Source organism: Pygoscelis adeliae, unplaced genomic scaffold (assembly GCF_000699105.1).
Source record: "Pygoscelis adeliae isolate BGI_AS28 unplaced genomic scaffold, ASM69910v1 Scaffold76, whole genome shotgun sequence".
NCBI classification, from domain to species: Eukaryota; Metazoa; Chordata; class Aves; order Sphenisciformes; family Spheniscidae; genus Pygoscelis; species Pygoscelis adeliae.
Window position 1 is genome coordinate 379,514 of NW_008825111.1, and position 12,926 is coordinate 392,439.

At 41.9% G+C, this 12,926-nt stretch overlaps 1 protein-coding gene across 1 annotated transcript in view; it reads left to right on the forward strand.

Annotated features, from left to right (window-relative positions):
- Positions 1-10,546: 10,546 nt before the first annotated feature.
- PDSS2 (prenyl (decaprenyl) diphosphate synthase, subunit 2) overlaps positions 10,547-12,926 on the forward strand; it is a 130,434-nt gene continuing 128,054 nt past the window's right edge. The window contains exons 1-2 of the mRNA XM_009327934.1: positions 10,547-10,654; positions 11,228-11,436. Of these exons, the coding sequence (XP_009326209.1) occupies positions 10,547-10,654; positions 11,228-11,436 (317 nt within the window). The remainder of the gene's footprint in view (positions 10,655-11,227; positions 11,437-12,926) is intronic.

Here is a 12,926-nt window from a genome sequence, read left to right on the forward strand (position 1 = left end):
ACACCCCTAAGGGACTGCAGTCTGTAGATAAGTCCAAGTCCCTATGTTCTGGTCCAAAGGAAGCAGGGGTGGAGATTGTAATGGAGTTACCTTTAAATTGTTGTAACCCGGGATTTGAGTTGCATGTTATAGGAATTACTATAGCAGGAACCACCCAAACCAGTGGAGGACGAGCCTTACAAGAAGCAGTGCAAGTGCAGCAGTGACCTGACCTGAGCTGGCTTTGGTGCCCAGTAACTCCACGCCACACACCACCTCTTGTGTCCTGAGTGACCACCCTAACAGATGGAGCCCAAAGTCACAAAGCACTAAATGAACTCAGTGGACATTTGTGAACATTTATGGACATTTTACAGACATTTCACAGAGGTGGTCCATGGGCTAAGGGAAGGCTGTCTGTGTATTGTCTCAAAGGATGGGCAGGGGGGTGGTAGTTAATGAGAATGTATTGGATAGTGTGGGACCTGAGCATGATGTAAATGGCATGGAACAAGGGGTGCAGAATGTGCTGGTTTTGGCTGGGGTAGAGTTAATTTTCTTCATAGTAGCTCATGTGGGGCTGTGTTGTGGATTTGTGCTGGAAACAGTCCTGATAACACAGGGATGTTTTCGTTGCTGTTGAGCAGTGCTTACACAGAGTCAAGGCCTTTTCTGCTTCTCACCCCACCCCACCAGCGAGTAGGCTGGGGGTGCACAAGGAGTTGGGAGGGGACACGGCCGGGACAGCTGACCCCAACTGACCAAAGGGATATTCCACACCATATGACGTCATGCTCAGCATATAAAGCTGGGGGAGAAGAAGGAAGGGGGGGATGTTCAGAGTCATGGCGTTTTATCTTCCCAAGTAACTGTTAGGCGTGATGGAGCCCTGCTTTCCTGGAGATGGCTGAGCACCTGCCTGCCGATGGGAAGTAGTGAATGAATTCCTTGTTTTGCTTTGCTTGCATGCACAGCTTTTGCTTTACCTATTAAACTGTCTTTATCTCAACCCATGTCTTTTCTCACTTTTCCCCTTCCGATTCTCTCCCCCATCCCACTGGGGGGACATGAGCGAGCGGCTGTGTGGTGCTGAGTTGCCGGCTGGGGTTAAACCACAACACTGAAGTGTTTAATTAAACAAAGAAATTCATTATATGTGTTCATAGAAAAGTACCGTTATATTGATTTTTTTTTTCATTTGACTTGAAGTGGAAACATTCCTTTGACTTTTTGTACAACATACTAAGGTGATAGATTATTTATGCCATCAGAAGCAAATAAATGCACTGAATAATTAAAATATCAGCTCCCAATCCCATATGGACTTCTCCCTTGCTTCAGTTCCACCCAATCCCCACTTCCACTTCAGTGATGTTATTTCACCCATACCTTTGAGAAGGGGTACATTCCACTCGTTCCTGAGCTTGGACAAACACCCGCAGCGTTACTCACACACAGTAGTGTCTGTAGATTCCTTTCTGCTGTGGATACTAATCTCAATCCAGAGTTTCCTTAGACGATTAGAGGCTGTTCTGCAAAATGTCAAGAGGTAGCCTCTCCAAAGCAGACACAGTATGGCAGCTGAAATGGGAGTAGTGGCAGCTTTCCAAATACGATGGTCTGGAAATGTTTGAAGGTATTTTAATATTGATGAATATTTCATTTTTTGTGCTGCTTTAGGGTATCAGTGTCAAATCTGTACAGATTAATTGCAAGATAGAGCCTTAATACTGTTAATGCTTTTTAAAGTTCTGGCAAACATAGAGAAACTTTATTTAACTTATTAAATCATTAATTAATGATTGCTCTTCTTGCCTGAAACTTTACATAATTTGATAAACAGAAAGAAATGCTAACTTGTTTCTCTGGTTCTTTGTTAAATACTTCCGAGTCTTCTGTTAAAATACCTTTTTGGGTTTTGTTTCAGTTTTCATGTTTCCTACACCAAAAGTAAGAAAGGAGAAGCCTTCTCCTTCTTTAGCATCAGAGAACACCCACATCATTAAAAATCAATCAATATTAAACCTTTAAAAAGGTATCAGCAATGCATTAAAACCCAAATTAGTAAAATATGCCCTAGACACCAGTATTGACTTTGGGGAAAAATCTTTATCATCTGTCACTTGCTACACCCTACCTATGCACTATGGTTATTCAGAGACTCTGCTGTGACGCTTTCATATTGGACACAATGCCAAAGAACAGGTAGAGGAATATGAAGGACCTATGCAGGAGCAAGAAACTTAGACACATTATACCAGACTTGAACTTGGCTGTGAACTATGCTTTTGCAACCTCTAGACTTCATTACCGTTAAGGACTGTACCTCAGAATGAAACTTATGAATCTTTTAAAGTTTCATTTGGTTCAAGACAGTGGTCTACTTGCTCTGTCGTACAGGTTGGTGAGAGCATATACCAAGCCCTACTTTCCTGAGGGCTTCTTATTTCCTTGCAGGTGACACCCAAAATGCTGACCTCCAAAGGCTACTTTGGAGGTCTGAGGTACCTGAGAGACCCTTCTCCTCTCTGCGTGTCCAGCCTCTGTTTCTCACATACCTTGAAAGCAGGAAGCTGTCAAAGTCAGAAGCAAAATTGGTAAGGGGTGGAGACTTGCACTCTCTGCAGCTGTCCCACAGCTGTAAACCTCCCTCTGAGCTGAACTGAGAATATTTACAGCCAAGGCAGACTCATTTCTTCACCTATCATTTCTCAGCAATGACCATTTCTGCCCCTTCCCATTCTTTTACTTCTCCACACAGAAGAAGGCAGGAGAGAGTCTTCTTACTTTCACTTTAATAAATGGGTAAGTCTCCCAGATGCTACAATGACAGAAGGAGAGGGGGAGAGGTTGTGTGGGATTGGGATACAGCAGAAAGTTCTCCCTTCTTTTTAACTTCATTCTTTTTTTTTAATAGATCAATTGTGCTGATACATTCCTGAAAATATTATTACAGTAATCTACATCAAGTTTTTCCTAAAAGGCATCCCTCCTCTCTTTGTCTTTCTGTGAATAGAAGAAATTTTTACAATAAAGATAGTGGTTTGTACATTTTCTCATAATCCTGTATTTCCCCTGTGAGCTTTGTTGCATGATATAGTATGTCAGTTTAAGTAACATCTGTCAAAGGATGGAAAACAATTACAGGTTCTTTTCATTCATAAAAGTCATTCTGGAGTTTCTTCATCCTTAATTTTCTTGTCATGCTTTCAAAAACATTACATCATTTTGTCCAAATTACCCCCTGCATTACATATACAAGATACAGTGGGTTTTTAATTTCTTTTCTGGACCCAAAGAAACATGTCAAGGTATCTACAGTGACATATACTAAATGATTTAGACTTGAGTAAAGTTGCGCTTTGACATGTCATTATTTGACAATTATTCTGCTGCCGCAATGCTTGTTTTCCTGCCAGCATCTCACCAGAATCCTACAGGACATGTGATTCAATCTTTTGATCTTCTCAGTTATATTTACATGAATTTTACACATCCTAATATATAATGGCAATGCTATCGCATCGCTGTGGCTAAAAGTCTGTCAAAAAATCCCCAAACATATCTTGGAAATACAAAACAGAAATATATTCAGGACTAGGATGCGGCACGTATTTGCACCATAGGAAAATGTTCTTTATTCAGTGAATCAAAGAATAGCTGAGATTGGAAGGGACCTCTGGAGATCATACAGTCCAACCTCCTTGCTCAAAGCAGAGCAGGTTGGCTCTGTGTCCAGTCATGTTTTGAATCTCTCCAAGGATGGAGACTCCACAGCATCTCTGGGCTACCTGTTCCAGTGTTTGACAACCTTCACAGTAAAAAAAGCTTTTTCTTATGTTTTCTTATTTGCTGCAAGGGTGCACTGCTGGGTCATGTTCAGCTTGTTGAATGCCAGGGTCCCCAGGGTCTTCTCTGCAAAGCTGCTTTCTAGCCGTTCCCCCACCTGTATTACTGTAAGCATTATTCCTCTCCAGGTGCAGGACTTTGCACTTCTTTGCTGAACGTCATGAGGTTCTTGCTGGCCCATTTCTCCTGCAATTTATTCAATTTACTTTGATTTATAATCTTTTAGGCAATTAGTATAACTATTATCTGGAAAGGTTTTGTTTTCCTGAACTGTGTTGTTTTTTCTAATTAAATCATGCATGTAACATTAATGATAATAATCTATGTCTCTCACTGCCATAACCAAAATAGATTCTGCTCAAAGACAGTCCTGGAAATCCTTCTCTACACACGTAAGTTTGTTTGCCTTAGGACAGGACCAATGTGCGTATCCATCTCTGTCCGAGATTCTTGCAGTCACGTGTGGTTATCAATTTCTTTTCACAACACTACCAGTTAAAACAGAATTGACATGTCCTCACTACCCCCTTTCAGATCACCGGAGGGTGCTGATGAGAGACGGTCACATACAACTTCCATGCCACCCAGCCGGCGTGGCCAAGGCTTCCCACAGGACTTCAGCTTTGGATAGCTTCCAGGACTCGAGGTTCAGGAACTCTGTGCATATCCCAATTAGCATGGATTGGAATCCTGCTCCTACCACAGATATATATGTCAACCCCTACCACGCTGTGGCTTATTTTGAGTATCACCAGAGGTCCCCAGGTGCACCATCACTCCTGCAAGCTCAGGCAGCAATTCAGCTGGCTTGCAGAGCCAAGGGTCTGTATTGCTGCCTCTCACCCCCCGGGACAACGTGAGAAATTGCCTCATGCATATTGTAAGCGTGTGACAACTAGCGCCTCTTAAGCCCTGGTGTGAGGAGCTGTAGAGTGAGGTTTATTGGCTTTACCTGAACTGTTAACACCAAAACCAGGTCCAAGGCCAACTTCAAAACCTAGTTGGGGTCTTCTTGTCTGTTGTTAACTAACGTTACAACTACTAGTTACTATTACGGCTATGTTGCAGATGAGAAATCATCGGGAGAGAGAGAGAAAGCGACAAAACACATGTACTTGAAGAGTCTCGCAGCCTCAACTAGAACCCAGCTCTTACGTCTTGTACGACAGTCCTGTCACCATTAGAACACATAATCTAACCTTCTTGGAAAAAAATGAAATCTGAGCCTCCCTTTGAACCAGTTTGACTTTGAGCTCACTCATGAAACGCCAACAACCTTTGAAAGAATACGGGGATGGGCACCATTGACAGATTTTGCCTCAGTTGGCTGCAAATAAAGTTATTTGAAATAACTGCCAAAGCTGTAATTTATCAGACTTTTTCACAGATTCCACAAAGGCAAGGAAATTCAAAGTCGAAAGGCTTTCTCCAGGCAGCACATGCCAGGCATTTGTGCATGAATTGCAGGAGGGGAAATGATATGTTTCTTTTAGAGCTGTTGTTGCCATCATGGAAAGCGAACAAGCATCTGTGCTTCGGAAATCAGTGGAAGGAAGGTGTTCCGTGAAAGGGAGCATGTGGGAAAGCGGCTTAAAATGGTGAGAGTGTATAAAAGTAGCAGGAGTTCTGAATGCCATTGGGGAGAAGAACTGGAACAAGGCTGACACATAGAAAGGTGGTGAGAAAGCAAAAAGAAATGCAAAGAGGAGTACACTGAAGGAAAAAAAAAAGATACTTTTGGCTAGAGAGTAGGTCTGAGCAAATTCCAAGAGAGAGGAACAGAGAAAGAGGAAAAATTATAGGGCACATGGAAAGTGTATCTATTGGATGATTGTGCAGGTGAACGTGTAAGTTAAAGTTTTGGTGTGTTTTACTGTGGAAACAGATATAAAGCTGAAAATCAGATGTCCAAGCAGGACTCCTGATATAGCAATGATCTATACATTTATACTACACAAAGTCTGTAAGACGACTGTCCTCTGTAGCATTTGCCACTGATCCTGAAAAAATGGGAAGATTCACATTTAGTAATATTTAATTCAAGAGGACTGCTTACCTTAAATCACCATAAGTAAGGATTGCACCGCCAGTCCTAAGGTTCTTAATTTCACTCCGGGGCTGACGATTTCCTGTGTCGCTACACTGTGAAGCTGAATCCAGAATAACAATTTAATACTTGAGTGCTCAGAGCCAGGCAGATGCTTTGCATAAAAGTGTTCTCTTGTGCGTGTCGAGTGCCTGCAGCTCCCCCCGGGAGGTGGTGGGTGCTAAGCACCTCTGAAAACCAGGTCACCGTCACTTGGGAGCTCAGAAAGGAACCAAGGTGCCAAAGTTTAAGACTAAACTTACAACCAAGTGACAACATCATGGAAGAGTGTGTCTCTGAAGGACTGCCATGCTTTCAGTCATTTGAATTCTGGTATGTAATAGGCATGCATTTGTAAATCAGATGCCTGCGTAGCTTGTAACACCCTCCAGAGATAATATGAGGATAAAAGAAAGAGGGAATGGGAGAGAAAAAAAATGAAGATGGGGGGAATTAATAAAACAGGAAGGGATGGAGATGTTGTTCAAGGCTTCTTTTAGACTAGCTTGGGCATGCCTCATTGGCTCTGAATGCAAACTGTTAGTTAGGAGGCTTAAAATAAACATAATGAAGTGAGTTTTTTTCCACATAACGCATAATAAAACTGTGGAACACATGTCCATAGGACGTTTGGGGGAGCAAAAGTCTAAACAGCTTCAGAGAAGAGCTTAGAAAAGCCAGACTTGGAAGTTCTGGAAAATAGATCTATTTTGGTTTATTAAACACGATAGACTTGATAGAGCATCTGGCTCAAGAAGTCTTTAAAGCGCGGTCAGACAGAAGCTGGGCGGACATGCCACAGGACAGCTCCGTACTTGCTCGATTTCTCATTCTCTTCCCTTAAGCATTTCATACCGGCTCTTATCAGAGACAGGGTATACTACCTTAGATGCTCCTTTCATCTGACTCAATACTCTTATATTCTATTTTGCATTAGTAGCTTACAGTTTCCCTTCTATAGCTTACTTAACTGTGTTGGCCTAGATCAATTGTTCTTCCTCTTGTACAGCAGCAGTAACTATGACTGCTATAATCAAATTTTAATCATTTTAGAGCATGTACTGAAGTGGCAGGCAGGCATTTTAATTACAGGGATTAAAAGGACAACAGATGCAAGTGAGTAAAGTGCTAGGTAAAAATAAATGCATCGCCCCCCCTTGTACCCTGAGGGTCATCACTCTTTGTCTCCAATGGATTGACATCAGGATAAATTCAAAAGCAGAGGGAATCATACTGAAGAACACCTACATTGAACAGAAGGGTTTACCTAGACTGGGGGAAAGCGTGTAGATAGTACAGTATAGTATAAATGAATACCTTTGTTCATCTTGCTTTAACTTCCCCAAAGCCATTTAGTCAGTGCTACTTAAAATACATTATTTTGTTCAGACACAGAATTACAAGGATGGATTCAAATTATTTTGTTTAACTTGGGTTTTCTAACTCAAATTTTGAAACCGTTTTCTTTATCATCCAGGTTGAGTTTCATATATTGAGACTTAGTTCCCAGACAGACGTTACTCTCCACCTGGTAGCAAGGCAGCGAGTGGGCACAGAGGGAGAGGAGCCCCTTAGAAAACCATTTCCTTGAGTGCTCTGGGCTTTAAAGTTGATCAGTGAGCCAGTGCCGAGTCTCTGGTGCAGAGTGCTCGTGCTGTGTGGCACTGCTCAAGGAGTGGGTAGTGGCTTTCTTGGGAACTGGATCTTTCAGGCACGCTTTAAAGGGGACTCATAAATAGAAAGGTACAGAAACCCAGGTGGAGGTAACAAAGGCACCGGTGACTTTGCAAAGTTTACTTCAGAGGAAATGTGCAGCCAGCCTCGGTGGAGAATACATAGCTGCCCGTTTAAGTAAAAAAATAGAGGAAGACAGAAAAAGGTGTACAGATCTTCTCCCCTCAAACCCAGCATTACTGGCAGAAAGAACATTTAGTATTATATCTATGTTTTGATTATGCATGTGAATAGCAAGCAGCAAAATATAACTAAAACTTCATAAATTACATATATTAGTCCCTGAGAAATAAGCATTTTAACTGAAAAATGCTGCCATTCATTTACTTAAAACCATGTAAAATGTGTATGTTGTATATGTTTGCCAGTTTCCTCCTATACCATGACTTCAATCCCTGAGTTTTATCACTACCTTGTAATTGTGGAATGATTTAGGTAGAGTTTTTCAATCTATTTTTCACCTAACATATAAAATCCTTTTTTTTTTCTGCTGGACCCTCCCAAATCGCATCATCTTCTGTGATCTTAAGGGATGCTGAGATGGAACTCATCGGAAAAAAAATCCATAGAAAATCTATAGATTTGTGGGGCGGGGAGTTTAATAGAGGGCATGTGAGCAAGCCTTTGTTCAGCACGGCTGTCGTTTCCTCTTTGCTGCATTTCACTCTTGCCCAGACCATGAACTCCTTAGGCAAGGGACCATCTCCTTTGTTCCAGTTTTGAAATGTGTCTGGTTGGAGTTTTCCACTGCTACTAGAGTTCAATTAAATACAAATAATAAATAGTTAACGGGTTGCCAAGCTGCAGAGGTGGGGCTAATCAGCTGAGGCTTCATGGGGTGTTTAATGATGGATTAGGAATGGGGGAACTGATAAAGCCGAGTATTTAAAGGCTAATATTGTACAGGATGATGGATGCTTTGTCAGCTTCGATTGCATATGACCAGAACTAACATTGTGCTTATCTTCCTCCTCCTTCTTCTGTAGATTACTCGGCTCCAAAACATTGCTGTTTTGAGAGTCTCTGTCCAAATTCCCCTGAGTGGAGCACTGCCCGTCAGAGGAGACGGCCTAAGAGGCTGTCTTACAATTGAAATTGGGTTGGGAGGTGAAAAAACAGTGACTCTCCGAAGGAGGGGTGTTATCAGCCGCACACTCATCTGCTCCTGCTCCTACTCAGCTTGCTGAAATGGAGGGATTTCAATAGATTTTGTTTTCTTTGCAGTGCTGGCTGGCGAGCCAGTGAGAAGGGAGCTGCGTTCTGCGAGCGTGCGGCACAGGAGGGGCACGTCCCACTGCCTGCGCAGCGCTGCTGAGAGCTACCGGGAGCTTTGGCTTCTTCTCTGTGCCATGCACCGATGAGCTACTGTATCACTGCGTTTTGTGGGCAGAGTGAAAACGGTAACATACACACAAAGGATCCCTATATACCACAGCTATATTTATTTATTTATTAAATAAAATAAAAATATGCATTTATTATCATTTATTAACCAGCAACACATCATGTTCTGATATCGGTATCTCAGTAGGTATATTTAGGCTTAAAAATTAATACCTTTTATTGCCAAATTCTGTCCAAGGGACGTGACTCCTACTGAAATCAACTGATGCTAAACGACGCTGTTTTTTCAGCCTCTAACTATAGGATCAATAAGGCCTTCGTCCTTCTCGGTAGTCTGTCAGCTAGTAGGAAGACAGGCAGCCTTGTAGACAAGACACAGACAACGAGGTCAAGAGAAGTGGATTCTTTTCTCGGTTTGCCTTAGGGGTTTTGCAAAGGGTTGGACAAATCACACAACCTCTCTGTTAAACCTCCTAACTTCCAAAATGGAAATGATCGTAACTGTCTACTTCCCCAGGATGTTATGGAGTACATCAATTCTCTGTATGTATATGGGGGGGGAGGGGGGAGGGGCGGGAACAACTACCTGGATGCTTTGGAAGAAACAGACGTATTTCTGTTAGCTTTCATTTTTGTAAACAGCCTTAGAGTGCACCTAAGCTTTAACATATTAAAAAATTAAGCAACATGTGGAAGAAGATCAGGTTATAGAGGCAGGGTATAGTTAGTATATTAACATTGCTAGTCTCATTCTCCTGTGGACATCATTTATTTTGGATAAGGCCAGAGTAACTATGAAAGACTGAAAGGTCAAATGTTCCCAATCAAATGAGAGTGCTTTGCAATTGTTTTACTTTAGATAGCAGTCAGGAAAATATTCCCACATTTCATTTGTTAGAAAAGATATCCAGAGCTGGCATTAGTGGTGGCTTTGATGTATTCTCTGGTACATTGGTCCAGAGCAAGCTTATGTAAACAGAAGTGTCTCTTCACCTTTCATCTTTGTCAACTTTGATACTGGCCCCCTGCAGTGGCTTCTTTCTCCTCCTGGGGAGGCTGAACAAAGTCAACTGATTGATAGAGAAAAAAAGAGCTTCATTTTTCTTCTCTACTTAAGACTCTAAAGAAATAGACACATCTATTGTACAGTTACTGAAGCTCTTGAAACAGTGTGGGTTTTTCTCTTGAATCCTGAGGGGAAATGAGCCAAGAAGGAGAATAAAGAAAAAAAAGCATGTGGTTTTGTCCACAACTTCAAATATGGTAAGTACATCATACTTCTGCTTCTGATGGTTTTTTGGAGAAAAACTGAGAAACTCTAAATTACAGGCAGCGCAAGCAGCAATGCCTATGGGGTAAATTGGTCCGTCATTACCTGTTATAAGACCCTGGCTTTCGATGCCTGTAACTGTCAAATATTAACTAATTTGTAATGATTTTTTCTGTGATTGGTGTGTCAGCCTGAAGCTGATTTTTAAAATAGTTCAGTCAGTTTGCAAAATGAGGTTGGCAAAAAATACATTTTGCTTGTGTTAAAAAATATTGTTGGACTGCATGACTGAGAAACTCTACTATCTCCATGCTCTAAAACCGAAATTTGGCAAAGGATTTGCCAAGGATTTGATGGGCGAGGAACGTCTCAGACTGTTTCCATTAAAAAACGTAAATACAGACCTCTGGTCAGAATGGTCTTTCCACATTCTACTGTCTGAAAAGTCCAACAGTAATGGACATCTGCTGTAGGTTTACTGGGGATGGGCAAGACTTTCTGGCAATGGCTAGCAACAGAGGCCTTTGTGGAGGTGAGCGCAAGAACCAAGAGAGGGTTCTGCTGTTGGTCCTCACAGTCCCACCCGTAACTGTGTATGAAAAGAAGAGTCCATGATTAGGATGCAGGCTGTGCAGACAAGATGATGATTAGAACTTAATGAGAAAAGGATGAGGAGGCTGTGACAAGAATGAAAGAACAGTAGCCGGTAGGGACGGTGTGTGGGACTGAAGCGAGGAAGTGAGGAGGTTGGGAGAAAGAAACCATGAACTTGGACCAGGAGTCAAAAACGGACTACTGAAGTAAGACTGTTACATTGTTAAGAGAAGGGAAAGGGATGAAGGCATTGGGCTGAGAATGAGAGACAGAGGGTCCTTGGGTATTACAGTATAATCTTTTCAAAGAGTCTCTGTGGTCAAAACAACCCTGTGAAACTCACTGACAAAATGTATGCTTTATTTCTCCAGCGATTGCTGCATGTAAAGAACATCAGCCTACTGCTGGTGAATCCTGAGGAAGCTCTAGTGGCACTGTGCGGCGTTGTGGATATCAAGGGTCTTGCCCTAGTTGTAAACCATTTGGACTTAGGAGAATTCTACATAAAGGGGGCAGAGGTGTTCAGTTTCTTAGACTGTAACAAAAAGAACAGTGATTTTGAAAAGCTAAAGTCTCACACGTTACGAGATAGTAGGTTTACTGCCCATAGAACCTTAATTCTCCTCAGTTTATATGTATTATTTTAAGCAGACTTTAATTGCATAATCATGTTAGTTTTTCACAGAACACTTACCACATTAAGTGCAAGAATGGATATGGCTCAGGAAATGAATCAAGGAACTTGTCACCATTACAGGATGAGGTGCCTTGGTAGCTCCTCTTAAGTGCATCCCTCCGGCAATTTTCATTAACTTAGTCTTTCTGTGCAGAAACATGCCATTGCATTCTGTCATTTTTAGACTTGTGTTTATGAGCTGAAACTCCCTATATAGCAACAGTTTGTTCTGTGACACTAGCTAACTAAACTGACTCAATGGCAGCTCCTTCAAAGCAAAGCTTTTTTCTTTCAGAGACAGGCAGCACAGAAAGGAAAGATTTGACACCAGAACCTTAACTCTCCTGTCATCTTTCCAGTTTTTGCAGGTTCTCTCCATTCTAGTTTTTCCCGTCTCCCTCTCAGTTTGGGAGAGGCCACTTAGGAGATGCCACAGGCATGTCCAGCCATTGTTGACTCCGCAGTCAAACCCCCTTCCTTAGGACAGTAACTTTTACAGTTTTGGTGCCCATTTTGAGTCATCTCGGGCATAAGAACAATAAACATTGTCATTGTCACTGGAAACAGTTCAGGGCATTCCTTTTTAGCAGGCTTCCCCCTTGTAAATTCAAGAGTTTTTTGTGCTTTCCTGGACTACACTTTATCTTTCTTTGTGATGGACTTGTTTTCTATTTGCACCTTCTTTTACAGTATCCTTCAACTTAACTCTTTTTAATCATGTGGAATAATGTAAACAAAATAAAGTGACCTGTATCTTGTATTTGTAAAGGTAAGAGATGTAACACCCTCACTTTTCATGTGAATGTAGTCAATGGGACTGTTTTCTCATCAGAACTCCGCCTGATTTGTTGCAACAAAGCCTGGAAGTTATAGGAGGAATGGATGTAAGTGCTTGTAAAGACTGAATAGATCATATTCTTGCCAAAGTATTTGTGGAATTGAGAAAGTCACTTAAATCCAGTTTCTGAAGATGACCAGTGAACTTTCCTCCTTTGGGGTACAGAAAATCCATTCTCTGAATTCACAAAAGCTTTGGGTGCACGTAGCTGCAGAGAAGCATCAGCGATGGCTCTGCTCAGAATACATGAAAGACTACACGATATACAGTAGACCACACTGTAGAATTGCAGGACCCAGAAGTCTTCAGCTGGGCACTCAGAATTAGTTGTCACTTTTGACGTTAACTGTTTGGTTGAAAGTACCTCTTCAGCTCACAAGGAGGCTGTTCATAAACCCTCAGCGGTGTCACAGCGGAGCATCATAGGACAAACCTGCAAGGCAGAGCATGCAGTAAATAAGGCCTGCCGGTGCCACGTCCCAAACAGCTGCGGGAGAAGACAAAAAAACCCACCCATACACTGCAATTATGAAAACAGAAAACATGACTGTGTAGC